The 12,928-nt window shown below is 44.9% G+C and overlaps 1 protein-coding gene across 1 annotated transcript in view; it reads right to left on the bottom strand.

Annotated features, from left to right (window-relative positions):
* The window catches only part of GGCX (gamma-glutamyl carboxylase), a 25,562-nt gene extending 13,116 nt beyond the window's left edge, over nucleotides 1-12,446 (bottom strand). The window contains exons 1-9 of the mRNA XM_069943703.1: nucleotides 12,346-12,446; nucleotides 9,353-9,574; nucleotides 6,960-7,118; nucleotides 6,682-6,847; nucleotides 6,450-6,528; nucleotides 4,095-4,201; nucleotides 1,724-1,887; nucleotides 1,310-1,569; nucleotides 1,071-1,202 (exon numbers count right to left, since the gene is read on the bottom strand). Of these exons, the coding sequence (XP_069799804.1) occupies nucleotides 1,071-1,202; nucleotides 1,310-1,569; nucleotides 1,724-1,887; nucleotides 4,095-4,201; nucleotides 6,450-6,528; nucleotides 6,682-6,847; nucleotides 6,960-7,118; nucleotides 9,353-9,574; nucleotides 12,346-12,367 (1,311 nt within the window). The 5' untranslated portion in view covers nucleotides 12,368-12,446. The remainder of the gene's footprint in view (nucleotides 1-1,070; nucleotides 1,203-1,309; nucleotides 1,570-1,723; nucleotides 1,888-4,094; nucleotides 4,202-6,449; nucleotides 6,529-6,681; nucleotides 6,848-6,959; nucleotides 7,119-9,352; nucleotides 9,575-12,345) is intronic.
* Between the last annotated feature and the right edge of the window lie 482 nt (nucleotides 12,447-12,928).

The following is a 12,928-nucleotide window of genomic DNA, read 5'->3' on the forward strand; positions in this document are numbered from 1 at the left end:
AAGGTTAGTGGTATAGTTTCTCAAATCCTTACTATTTTCTCGTAGAAAAAAAAAAAAACATCCACATTTTGCGATTTGTAATGGGGGTGGGGGGGGGGGATGGTAATCACTTTTTTTTTTTTTTACAATAGCATTTAGTTATTACCTTTAGTTTTTTTTACTGTCCCACTAGTGTCTTCACTGACATTGGGAAGCTTCCAGTTGTCATAGCTACCATTGGGACTCTGTGATCACTTTTCACAGCCCCAATGATGAACAGAGGGAGATTTCTCCCTCTGTTACCCCTATAGGTGCTGTGTTCGTGCTGACTGCAACATCACAGGGTGGCTCTGGTGCTGAGAGTTGTAGCGGGTCCCTCACTATCAATGACAGCAGGGACTCGCCGTATATAACAAGGGAGCTGCTTCTACGCCTGTGTCACCCACTGTGCATTAAATAACATAGCTGCAGCATCAGGCATAGCTTACATTGCCATTAATTAAACAGGGCAGCGGTGGGAGGGGGTTAAAATGCCAAAAAGTTTTAAATTGGTCAGCATCTGGGTGTTAAAGGGAACCTGTCACCGGGGACGCGGGTACCGGCCCACCCGATGCAGCCCCCGGATACTTACCTTTTACGGTGAGTCCTGCTGCTGGAGCCTGTTCCCGGACGAAGATATCAGCGCCCGAAACCGTGTGCGCGCGCTGTAGAGATGAGGCCGATGCCCATAGAGAATGACAGCTCCAGTTATTCTCTATGGGCATCGGACTCATCTCAGCAGCGCACGCACACGGCTTCGGGCGCTGATATCCGGTGACAGGTACCCTTTAAGACTTCCACCAATTGCTAGATAGAGCCAGTAAAAATTTAGCTGAGCACTTCCTTCCCCATCTCATTGCAGAATATATGTTCTTTAGACTTATTATAGACTCTGTCTTATATAGGAAGGAGAAAGATGCGATCAGTAAATTGCTTCTCCTGGATTGTTATAGCGACCAATGAGGGCCTAAATACCCAGACTGCAACCAATCAAAACTTTTGACATGTCTCAAGTCTTCTTAAATAGGAACGCTTTCAAATTCTACACTCACCCCTGGGTTAAGATATCCAACTTCTCCGGTGACTCCATCTTTGTATGTAATTTTTACATGCTGGTGAGAGCGTGAATGCACCATCATATCCCACGAGTAACCGTAAAGGCCATTTGTCCAGTTATTGTAGCCCTTGAGACACAATGAATAAAAGTAGTTAATGGTGACAGAAGCATAAAATCATACCGATAGTTAAATACTAGAAAGAGGATTTCCTGTGAGGATCTGGGAGTGCTCACCTGGGTAATAAAATGTGAATAGGGCAGGAACAGCTGTTCGGCTATGTAGATGACAGTAAAGATGGCTCCTAGTTTATGTCGTAGTCCTATAGAGCTTTTTCCCCTCTGTCCTGGGTAGACACATTCTGAGCTCCTTTGTGGTGGCTGGGTGTGAGGAAGGGCCCAGTGTAAACAGCGGGGTAACTTTGACACCAGCCGACGGGGCCAGTCCGGATAACAGAACAGCGGGCTAGTGGCCAACATGGTGTATGAGAACATGCCTGTGAGGGGGTGATAAATACATAGGACATGAAGCAGCAAGAACATAGGTGGGAAGCAATAATGTTTAGTGGAGCATGTACATTAAGAACCATCTTTATTGGCCAATTCTAAGAGCTTCATGGTGCATGGCTCAGGAAGCAAGCACACACTTACCTATACTGAAAAGCTGAGAGTTCATGCAATGGAAGTAAGAGACAAAAAACATAGCTAGAGGACGGGTGACATCAAAGAAGAGAAGGTATCCGGCTGTCAGATCCAGGATCAGTCCTCCCCAATGCACAACCACAAGGCTTGTCATCTCCTCCGACATGAAGAGCCTGGGAGTGAAACAGCAGCATATCCGTCACATATCTTATACCCTGGATACAGAACATGATACGTTTCAGTATGAATTATGTGCTGTAGATATGGCTGCTGGGGAGCTACAGACTCTAAAAGGGGTATTAACATCTCAGCTAATATAGTTGTACTTGAAGGACTCGTGAAGTTTATATTTTTGCACATTCATTTAGAGAACTTGAATTCTTTTCCTCACATTCTGTTCTTTCCTTATATTGTTGACAGCTCCTTGTCTAGGTTACCAACCACCACTCTGCTCTAAAAGCAGTGGTCTGGCTGATGTAGATTTAGATATAATGTAAATATGATGTATATTCTGTATACTATATATAAATATGTACATTAGAGCTATACAAATACAAGCCAAACCACTGATTTTACAGCAGAGTGGCGACAGGGACTGGTGACAATTTCTGTACTGTGCCACAGAACAGGTTGGTGCCATAGAAGCAACATATAGATGGGCCTTGAGCTGACATGTACATGAAAATTTTTGGTCCTATACTATAAGGCCTATATTATACATAGGCAGAAGCTACATGGCACCATCTAGTGACAATTCTGTGTATTACAAGAAACCAAGGAATGTCTTCTGTTGCTTTTTAGATGAGTGTATGTCATGTTTGCAAAGTGGCTGTCCTCTAGATAAGAAGTTGAAATGGTGAGTGTTTCAGATCCCCCCTTCTTATAGGTTTATTTGATGGACTCCATAGTTTATGTAATGTATATATATATGCACTTATCATTGATTGTAAGCTTGATACATACCTGCTGTGTGGCAGAATGGAGGTTGGTTTGTGTATTAGAGTGTAAGCTCTGGGGAGCAGGGCCTCTACACATGTAGCCTGTGTTACCACAAAATGCTTTGTCACAATCATGGTAACACTGGCCACATCTGTATCGTACATTACAGTGCAAACTCTTAGGAGTGGGGTATTATAGTGTACATTAGATTGTAAGCTCTTCAGGGCAGTCATGTATTATAGATTAGCCTGTAAGCTCTTAGGAGGAGGGCATGTATTAGTCTGTGAGCTCTTAGAAATCATATTATATATTAGATTGTAAGCTCTTTGGGCAGGACATGTACTGTATATTAGATTCTAAGCTCTGTGAGCAGAACATGTACTGTATATTATATTGTAAGCTCTGTGAGCAGAACATGTACTGTATATTATATTGTAAGCTCTGTGAGCAGGACATGTACTGTATATTAGAGTGTAAGCTCTGTGGGCAGGACATGTGTTGTGAATATTAGCTTGTAAACTCTTAAGAGCAGGTTTCAAGAAGCAGATAGATTGTAAGCTCTTAGGAGTGGGGTATTATAGTGTACATTAAATTGTACTCTTCGGGGCAGACACGTAGTCATGTATTATATATCACCCTATATATAAGCTCTTAAGAGGAGGGATATATATATATATATATATATGTATATGTAATTATAATACTTATAACTATAGAAAAAGCATATTGTGCAGCACTAACGTCTTTTTCTTTCATTACAGGGTGAAGTCTCTAGATCTTATATACGCCATACATATACAGCTGTATGCGGCAGGCTAGTGGTGATCCAAGGAGATCAGATCCGATCACCACTTGTTGGGTCAGGAAGGAATTTTTTCCCCCCTGAGGTGGAAATCTCCGGGGGGTTTCTTCACCTTCCTCTGGATCTTTAGGTGTGGTGACTCTCAGATCAGGATAATAGTGGGAGGACGAGTGGGAATGACTGCGGCACGTTCTGTGGTCTCCACCAGACCTGACCTGAGAGTAAGCGGATCTATTATTCATTAAAGGGCCGGTAATATTTCATTACAATGTTGCATAGTGCTTGCACACGTCATCAGCTGCTCAGCCACGATTGGCTGAGCACAGTTATGCTCAGCCAATCGCGGCTGAGCACAGTTATGACGCGGCAGAGGGGGGGCCGGCAGGAGCGGGTCGGCCGGCCTCCCGAAGATTACATCACTGTCAGAAGACGGCGGACGGGGGTCGACACGTATCAGGTATGTATAATGCACTACACTTCCGGGTCCACAGGCGGGGGTCGGGGAACACGGGGAAGGAGGCCATTCACATACATAACATACATTATAAAGTTGTATAACTTACTATGTTTGTAAACATATGATACAATATATGACATGATAAAGCCTCTGTTCACTCCTCATAAAGCATATTTCCTTACTTAAATGGATCAAACAGCCAGTGACGTGACAGCGAGCCCATGGAGTACCCCTCCACCCAGTCCGCATCCAGCTTCTTGATACCAGCGATGAAATACACAATGAAGATCTGAAAGATTGATCAGAAACAAGAATGTCAGTCTACAGAGACCGGCCCCAATCTGCAGCCATGTTCTTTATAATCCTGGACAACCCCTTTATATCATCCTCACTAGAATACAGATTTTCTTTAATGGAGCTACAGGAAGGGGCCAAGGATGCAATTCTAACGGAATCCATATTGGCCACAGAGCTACAGGGACAGTCACCTTGGGACATCTGGGAGTTCTTGGAGGGTCACTCAGCACACCATTGAGGAGGTTAGGATGGGTAATCAATATGGGATTGGTGGGGGTCCAGTTAGGGACGCCCCGACCATTACCGGAAGAGCTTGCTGTACTTGGACAAGCACTGCGGTATCTATGTAACCAGACACAGCTCTATATATCCTACAGCGGCTGTACCTGGTAACACACATCGCTCCGTCCTATTCAGTTTAATAGGACCAAGCTGCAGTAAATTACAGAATGAAGCTGTGTCTGGTAAACACCACCGGAGTGTCAGAGCACCTTCACTTGATCGGCAGGAAAACCAGGAGTCAAATCCTCATTGATTTCATATGCTTAGGGCAGGCCATCAATGTCCTGTTAAAAGCGCTTTCTGATTAAAAACATACTTGTCCCCTATCCACAGGAGACAAGTGAGAGATCACGGAGGGTCCGACCTACATTCCCCCTGCAATCTCCAGATCGTCCCCATCTCCTTTGTTTTGAATGGAGACACTGATCGGTGCATGACCAGCAGCTCTATTTATTCTCTATAGAGCCACAGGAAAGAGGAGAGGGCTGTACTCTGCTCTCTCTGGCAGCTCCATAGAGATAGAGAATGGAGAATGAATAGAGCTGTGGGTCATGTGCCAACCGGCGGCTCAATTTAAAACAAAGGAACTGGGGGACAATCTGAAGATCGCAGGGGATGGGAAGGGAAATCATGAAGGTCGGACCCCCACCCCCCACGATCTCTTACTTGTCTCCTGTGGATAGGGGACAAGTACGTTTTAACCGGAAAACCCATTTAAACTCCTGTAAATCATTACTGATACATTTCCATCTGCCCCAACCCACTTCTTCATGCACTGATCCCCCACTTGTTGCTGTAGCCAAATCCCATCTACTTGAAATGGACTGCGTGTAAGATCCCAACCGATCGATTTAAAAAGTACCTGAAAATACTATACCTTAAGAACATCAATAAACGTCATTTGCTGAAACCAGAATACCCTCAAGGTTTTGTTGTAACAATCCAATGCTTATGATGGTGGCCCCCTGGCTCTACCCCCCCCAATATCAGACATTGAGAGAGAATGGTCAGGCGGTTGTGCTTCAACATGCTTAAAGGGGTTATCCAGCGAAAATCTTTTCTATAAAATCAACTGGTGTGAGAAAGTTATATAGATTTGTAATTTACTTTTATTAAAAAATCTCAAGTCTTCCCATACTTACTAGCTGCTGCATGTCATGCAGGAAATGTTGTTTTATTTCCAGCCTGACACAGTGCTCTCTGCTGACACCTCTGTCCAAGACAGGAACTCTGTCTTGGTTTTCTATGAATCCCCATAGAAAACCTCTCCTGCTCTGGACAGTTCCTGTCTCGGCCAGAGGTGTCAGCAGAGAGCACTGTGTCAGACTGAAAATAAAACATTTCCTGCATGACATGCAGCAGCTAATAAGTATGGGAAGACTTGAGATTTTTTAATAAAAGTAAATTACAAATCTATATAACTTTCTGACACCAGTTGATTCGAAGGAAAAAGTTTTTCGCTGGACAACCCCTTTAATTCAATTGTTCTCAGGGGAGATAAGCTGCTTATCCACACTCTTTCCATTTACTATACATACACTCGGCCAAACCAAGTGTACATGAGAATATGAGACCGGGTGGAATGTTTGTTCAACAGCTATCTAAAATGTATGGCCTGGGTAACAAGGTTACCCCAATATTAAAAGCTCTCTCATTCACAGGATAGGTGATAGCTGGCCGGCTGGTGGCGGTCCAACTGCAGATAACAGGAATGGTGGTTAAATGTCAGGTCAATGGAGAAGCCAGTCATTTCTGAATATAGGAAATTTCATAGAGAGTGAATAGAACAGCAGCCAAATATGCACACTGCCGCTCCAGTCACTCAGACAATAAATTTGCTCTATGGTTACGATGGTTGATAAAGGAGGGTGCTATATACCCACTATCAGCTGTTTCTCCCTTTTATATAACAGTATTACTTATCTGGTGTAAGTATTTTGCACACACAAAGATGTTACCTGAGTACGAAGAAGAGTGTAATTCCAAAGCGGGACATAGGCATTGCGCTTCCGAGGACTAAATAGCCCATCTATAGACCTGTGAGAGAACAATACAACTTACAGTGACTGGAATGCGTAGAATAATAACATACCACCTTCTCTTTGAATCTGTCCTGCAATTGTACAACAAGCAATAGGAATTAAAGGAAAGGGCGCCACCTAGTGGACAGAAGGTTGTAGTGACGCTTACCAGTAACGATTGGCATTGATCAAGGTGAGCTGGAAGCCGATGAGTCCGTACAGATAGGAGTGGTTATTCCAAGTGGTCTTATCCAGGAAGAAAACGTACCAATATGGCACAAGGAAACACAGACAACTGAGGCGGTAAAAGCATCCAAGTGTGATACCGAGAGCCCCTGGAAGACAGACGACATTACAGTAGGAGAAGGAAAAGATTTTAGAGGGGTTATCCCCTTATTCCATCAATATTAGATCATACCTAATGGGGTATAGAAGATACACACTCACCCAGTAACATGACCACATAGGTTAGATACATCCAGTCCAGAGGAAGAGGTTTTAGGGAGTTGAAGAGAGGAAATCTGCAAACATCCAGCCCATCCAGATACTTGTGATCCAGGTAGCTGAGGCCACGTTCCTGTGGGATGTCCAAAACCATAAGCAAACCTGGGTGCGAAACAAAGAGATACTGAAGGATGTCCTGCGTACAATGCAGAGACAATAGAGGTCCCCAATCCATAGCCCTCCAGCTGCGGCAACACTACAACTTCCGGCATGCTGTAGATTTCAGAGTCGTGTTGTGCTGTTCTTAAAGTGGTTATCCAGGATTAAAACAAAGCTACTTTTATCCAAAAAAACAGCACCACCCTTGTCCTCAGGTTGTGTGGGGGATTACAATTCAGATCCATTCACTGAAACTGTGTCCCGCCTCACTCACTCATTGGCTGAGCGGGCATTTCTGAGTGCACTGTGGGGGTACGGGGACGGGTAAATAGGACTTCTTTATTATTATGACCCGAACCCCCTGTCCTCCCTGGATTTTTCACTGATGCTCAGACTACCCCTTTAATTTCTGCTTCGCTTTCTAACACACACAGCCTGCCGCAACCATAGCGCACACACACACATATACACAGCCTGCTGCAGCCATAGCACACACACAGCCTGCTGCAGCCATAACACACACACAGCCTGCTGCAGCCATAGCACACACGCGCACACACACAGCCTGCTGCAGCCATAGCACACACGCGCACACACACACACAGCCTGCTGCAGCCATAGCACACACGCGCACACACACACAGCCTGCTGCAGCCATAGCACACACGCGCACACACACAGCCTGCTGCAGCCATAGCACACACGCGCACACACACACAGCCTGCTGCAGCCATAGCACACACGCGCACACACACACACAGCCTGCTGCAGCCATAGCACACACGCGCACACACACACAGCCTGCTGCAGCCATAGCACGCACGCGCACACACACACAGCCTGCTGCAGCCATAGCACGCACGCGCACACACACACAATCTTCTCTCAGAGAGAAAATACCATATTGAGGACAGAGGTTACTGCTACACTACTTATGGCTTCTCCTCCTCCTCTAGATTACAAAGGATGGGGGAGGTTTATCAAACATGCAAAGTGAAACTGGCTCAATTGCCCCTAGCGACTAATCAGATTCCACTTTTCATTCCTCACAGACTCTTTGGAAAATGAAAGGTGGAATCTGATTGGTTGCTAGGGGCAACTGAGCCAGTTTCACTTTACACCATGTTTGATAATCTCCCCCGATATCTTTATATTACACTGCTGCTCATGTACAATCATCCAGCATCCAGTAAGAGAACAGCACAGATCTCCCCCCACACAATGGACTCTTCCAGCTCGGAAACAAGCTGCCAAATAGAGACATGATTACTGATATACAGAGGAAACTAACGTTTGGGAGAAAGTTTTTTTTCTGGTTGATATAAATAAAGGGCTTAGATTGGTAGAACATAAACTTTATTAATGAGGAACATTTATAAAATGCATATGAAAACTCAATTATAAAATTTAATTTTTTTTTTCGGAGTCGGAGTCTGTACATTTTTTCCGACTCCAGCCAAAACTAGCTCCGGCTCCAACTCCACAGCCCTGGTTGCCGGACCCGATTTTTTTGACAGGTCTTCTCAACACTAGCTACGAGTCTATGGACTCGTTTTTATTTCATCCTGCATGAAAACTTTCAGACAAAAAAAAAAAAAAAATGGCTGGACAACCCTAAGCTCTGTGGAAGGAAGGGGAAGAGCATATTCAGTAAATTATAGGGCATGAAATATAGGTGTTCATGATGAAATGGGTATGTTATTGGGCAAGAACGTCCTAAACTGGTTAGTTTGTACACGGTGGGCCGATTTCTCATCAGAGTCATCTGAGACTGGTAGAACGCTTAGATGAGGGCACACTGTGTAAAGGGATGAAAGGTCAGGTTTTCTTTGCACAACATTAACCCCCTCTGTATAAACAAGGAGGTGACCCCCCCACACACAGGATACAGAAGGGAAGATGACCTCTGACCCATTGTGTAGACAACCTCATCTACTCTCTCATTGCAAAATCACTCATGAAATTTAAATAAAATATATTGTAATGTTACATCAAGGGAAGCGGGACTGAAGAATTGGTCAAAGCTGTATTGATAGAGATATCTATCTCTCTCCACATAAAACTAGTCAAACTATATCAAATGAGTAAGGCCAGGAGAGGTGGAGGATTTCCTAATGTCCTACATATGTGCTGTGGAAAATAGCCGTCCCTACAATGGAAGAGGAAAGTCCGGAGCTGGCACAGGACACAGAGAGCGATCAGAGCGTAACATTTATTCTGCTGTTTATGGAACTCACCAAAGAGGAAGCGGAAGACCCCAAGGCCGGCAGGGTCGGTGGGCCGGTTCATCAGACTCACAAACCGCTGCCAGCTGGACAGATCTGACCAATCAAAACCAAACACCCGTCGCATGAAACTGCCCTTCTCTGGGCGTGCTTGGGGTTTGGGCCGCGCTGTTGTAGAGGTAGCATTGTGACTCTTACGCTGTCTCAGCTGGGAAGCCTCAGATCGTAAGGCGGCTAGAAGAAAGAAAAAGTTACAGGATTACATAAAGAAACATTACATAAAGTGCCTTTAGTTCTCTAGCTTAGGTGGAGTAAGGGTACAAACACACACGGCATATACGCTGCGTATTTACTGCTGCGATACGCAGCAAATACGCAGCAGATTAGATCTAAATAACTGAACACAGCATCAAATCTGCTGCGTATCTGCTGCGTAAACGCTGTGTGTGTTTGTACCCTAAAACTGATTTGGTTACTGTTACTGCTTACCCAGCATACTGTAAGGCAAAGGGGTCGAACTCGAGGCCCTCCAGCTGTTGCAAAAACTACAATTCCCATCATGCCGGACAGCCAAAGCTTTAGCTCTCCAGGTATGGTGGATATTGTAGTTTTGCAACAGCTGGAGGGTTGTGAGTTTGACACCTGTGCCATAGGGTGATCTGTCCAATCTACCATTCGGAAGTCTAAGAAAGCTGAATGACAACTTCTGAGTTAAAGGGGTTATTTGAAATTAGAAAAACAGATACTTTCTTCGGGAAACAGCGCCACAGCTGTCCTCTGGTTGTATGTGACATTACAACTCGGCTCCATTCACTTCAATAAAACGGAGATTAACACCACACAGAACATGAGGACAAGAGTGGTGGTGGTATCGGGAGGAATAACCTCCAGAAACTTTCATTCAACTTGTCATAAGAGGACAATGGCAAATTCAAGAACATATTTTATACTACCTTGACGTCCTGCTCAGCCAATAATTGCCCCATCCAGCCCCTGATTGGCTGAGCAGGACATCAGGGAGCCAGGAGCCACAGAAGCAGGCCAGAGCACGGACCGGTAAACTATTCACCAGGCCATGGCGGGTTAAGGGGGATAGGGCTTTACTTACTGGCGGAGGAATGGAAATTCTGCTGCGAGTATGTAAACCTATTCAAAGTGACAGTACCAGGAATCGCAGCAGATTTCACACAGCTAGTTCCACAGTGAAATCCGCTGATTTCACTGTGGAACTAGCTGTGTGAAATCTGCTGCGATTCCTGGTACTGTCACTTTGAATAGGTATATTCCAGTATGTGTTAACCCACCTAAAGAGGTATAATAAAACTCTAGGTCAGAAAAACAAAGCTATGAATAGGAGTGGGGCCATTTCAGCCAGACTGAAGCAAATTTTACCATCAAAAACAGGAAGCCTGGAGTGGAAATGTGAACAGAGCCAAAGTTTATAATAAGAATAATAATAATAATAATAATAATAAAATAAATAATAATTCTGCTTCTAATGCTCACAGAGCTGTGGTGTACTCCTTGTGCAACGTGGTGGAGTTGAGAATTCGCTCTGCACAGTAGCCCCTTTATGCACTGCGGGGGGATGGCTACATGAATCCTAATGGTTGAGCAAACACACATGTAAAAATCTACCACATGAACTGAAGAATGCCCCCGCTGTCCCTGTGCCCTGACCACTACCTGTGGATGGAGGATGCAGAATTATAGGACTTAGAATGTAACCACTGTTCTTAGAAAGTTTCCCTTAAAGGGCTAGTCTCTACTCACCAACCCTGCCATCAGCATCTCTGGCCTTAGAAACATCTGGGGATCAGCTGTCATCATGGAGGGCTGCACTCAGCTCTATAATCACCCTGCAGTGCTACACACTTGAAACTCAACTACAGGCCCTTTTCCACTGAACGATTATCGTTCATAAACTCGCTCCAACGACCGCTCGTTAACGATCACTAAACAATTTTTTTTTTTTTACGAACGACTGAAAGATTTCTAATTTTACGAACCAATTAGCGAATTATCTTTCATTCTTTCAATGATTCTTTTTTTTTCGATACGCTGAAAAACTATTTTGAACGACTCACCAACGATTTCGCCTTTGTCGTTCGCTCGTTTACAGCTATTCCACAGAACGATTATCGTTAACAAGCGGTCGTTGGAGCGAATTTATGAACGATAATCGTTCCGTGGAATAGGGCCTTAAGAGCAGTATAGCACGTGAATGGCCAGGTCACCTATTGTTAAAGCTGCACTGATGGAATTTGGGGGGGTTCCACGTACCTGCTATTCAGCGCGTTTTATGCACAGACTACATGCAGATAATGTGACAATAAGTGAAATTTACCTATTTTAATGCATTTCCCCTGAAAACAAGGCAACATATATTACACAAGGTGTTCATGTATATTCCACAGAAGAATATGCAGCACACAAATATAGCCTTATACCTTCTATGACAGAGGTAGGGAACCATCCTACTTTTATCTATAGCAGGGTGGGGAACCTTTGGCCCTCCAGCTGTTGCAAAACTACAACTCCCATCATGCCTGGACAGTCAAAGCTTTAGGTTTGGCTGTCAAGGCATGATGGGAGTTGTAGTTTTACAACAGCTTAAGAGCCAAGGTTCCCCACCCTTGTTCTTTGCAAAGGATCCTATAGCACTGTCACACAGCTTTCCCTGTATCAGATATCTCTAATACAGACATATTCACACCTGCTTTATGGCACTGATCTCCAACCTGTTGCAAAACTACAACTCCCAGCATGCCCTGACAACCAATAGCTGGAGACCACTGCTCTAAGTTATTATTACTATGTCACTGCATTAGTTCTGGGGGCACAAATACAGGAATGATATAAATATACATCTATTTGCACCCCAATAATCCTGCACCCCCATAGACAGTGATCTCCCCTGCCTCTCTCTTGTATCCACACCCTGTGTCCTGGTGCATGGTACCCAGCCCGCCCCGGCCTCACCCTCTGCTCAGCTATCACATTACCTGCTCCTCTTCCTCGCTCCATAGCTGCCAGGTTGTAACTTCTCTCCCCAAAAAGTGCCACTAAGGCACCACCGTGTCCCACTCAATGCGCATGCGCACACTTCCCAAATCTTTCCGGCAGCGTTCCAAGCCTCGCTGGGGGATTAGAGCGTATTGAACGTCTGATTGGTTGGCGATCTCAGAAGGGGCGTGGCCGACACCGCGTACTGGCTGGTACTTATCAAGTATGTGATTGTGTAACACGTGTTTACCTGCTCCCACGTAGTCAGTGTACGGGGGATGATGAGGGTGTAGTCTGAGGCAGTGTGTGCCCTATACTTACCGCTTACATGATGTTCAGACCCTTTATATATTACTTACCATAATGATAGCCCCCATATAGTGCCATCCAGGCGTCCCATCCATAGAGTGTGATCCCTCAGCAACCCAGAGGGTGCCCCCATAAAGTGCCATCCAGAGAGCAGCCCAGAGAGGTGCCCCCATAAAGTGCCATCCAGAGAGCAACCCAGAGGGTGCCCCCATAAAGTGCCATCCAGAGAGGTGCCCCCATAAAGTGCCATCCAGAGAGCAGCCCAGAGGGTGC

This window comes from Dendropsophus ebraccatus, chromosome 1 (assembly GCF_027789765.1).
Source record: "Dendropsophus ebraccatus isolate aDenEbr1 chromosome 1, aDenEbr1.pat, whole genome shotgun sequence".
NCBI classification, from domain to species: domain Eukaryota; kingdom Metazoa; phylum Chordata; class Amphibia; order Anura; family Hylidae; genus Dendropsophus; species Dendropsophus ebraccatus.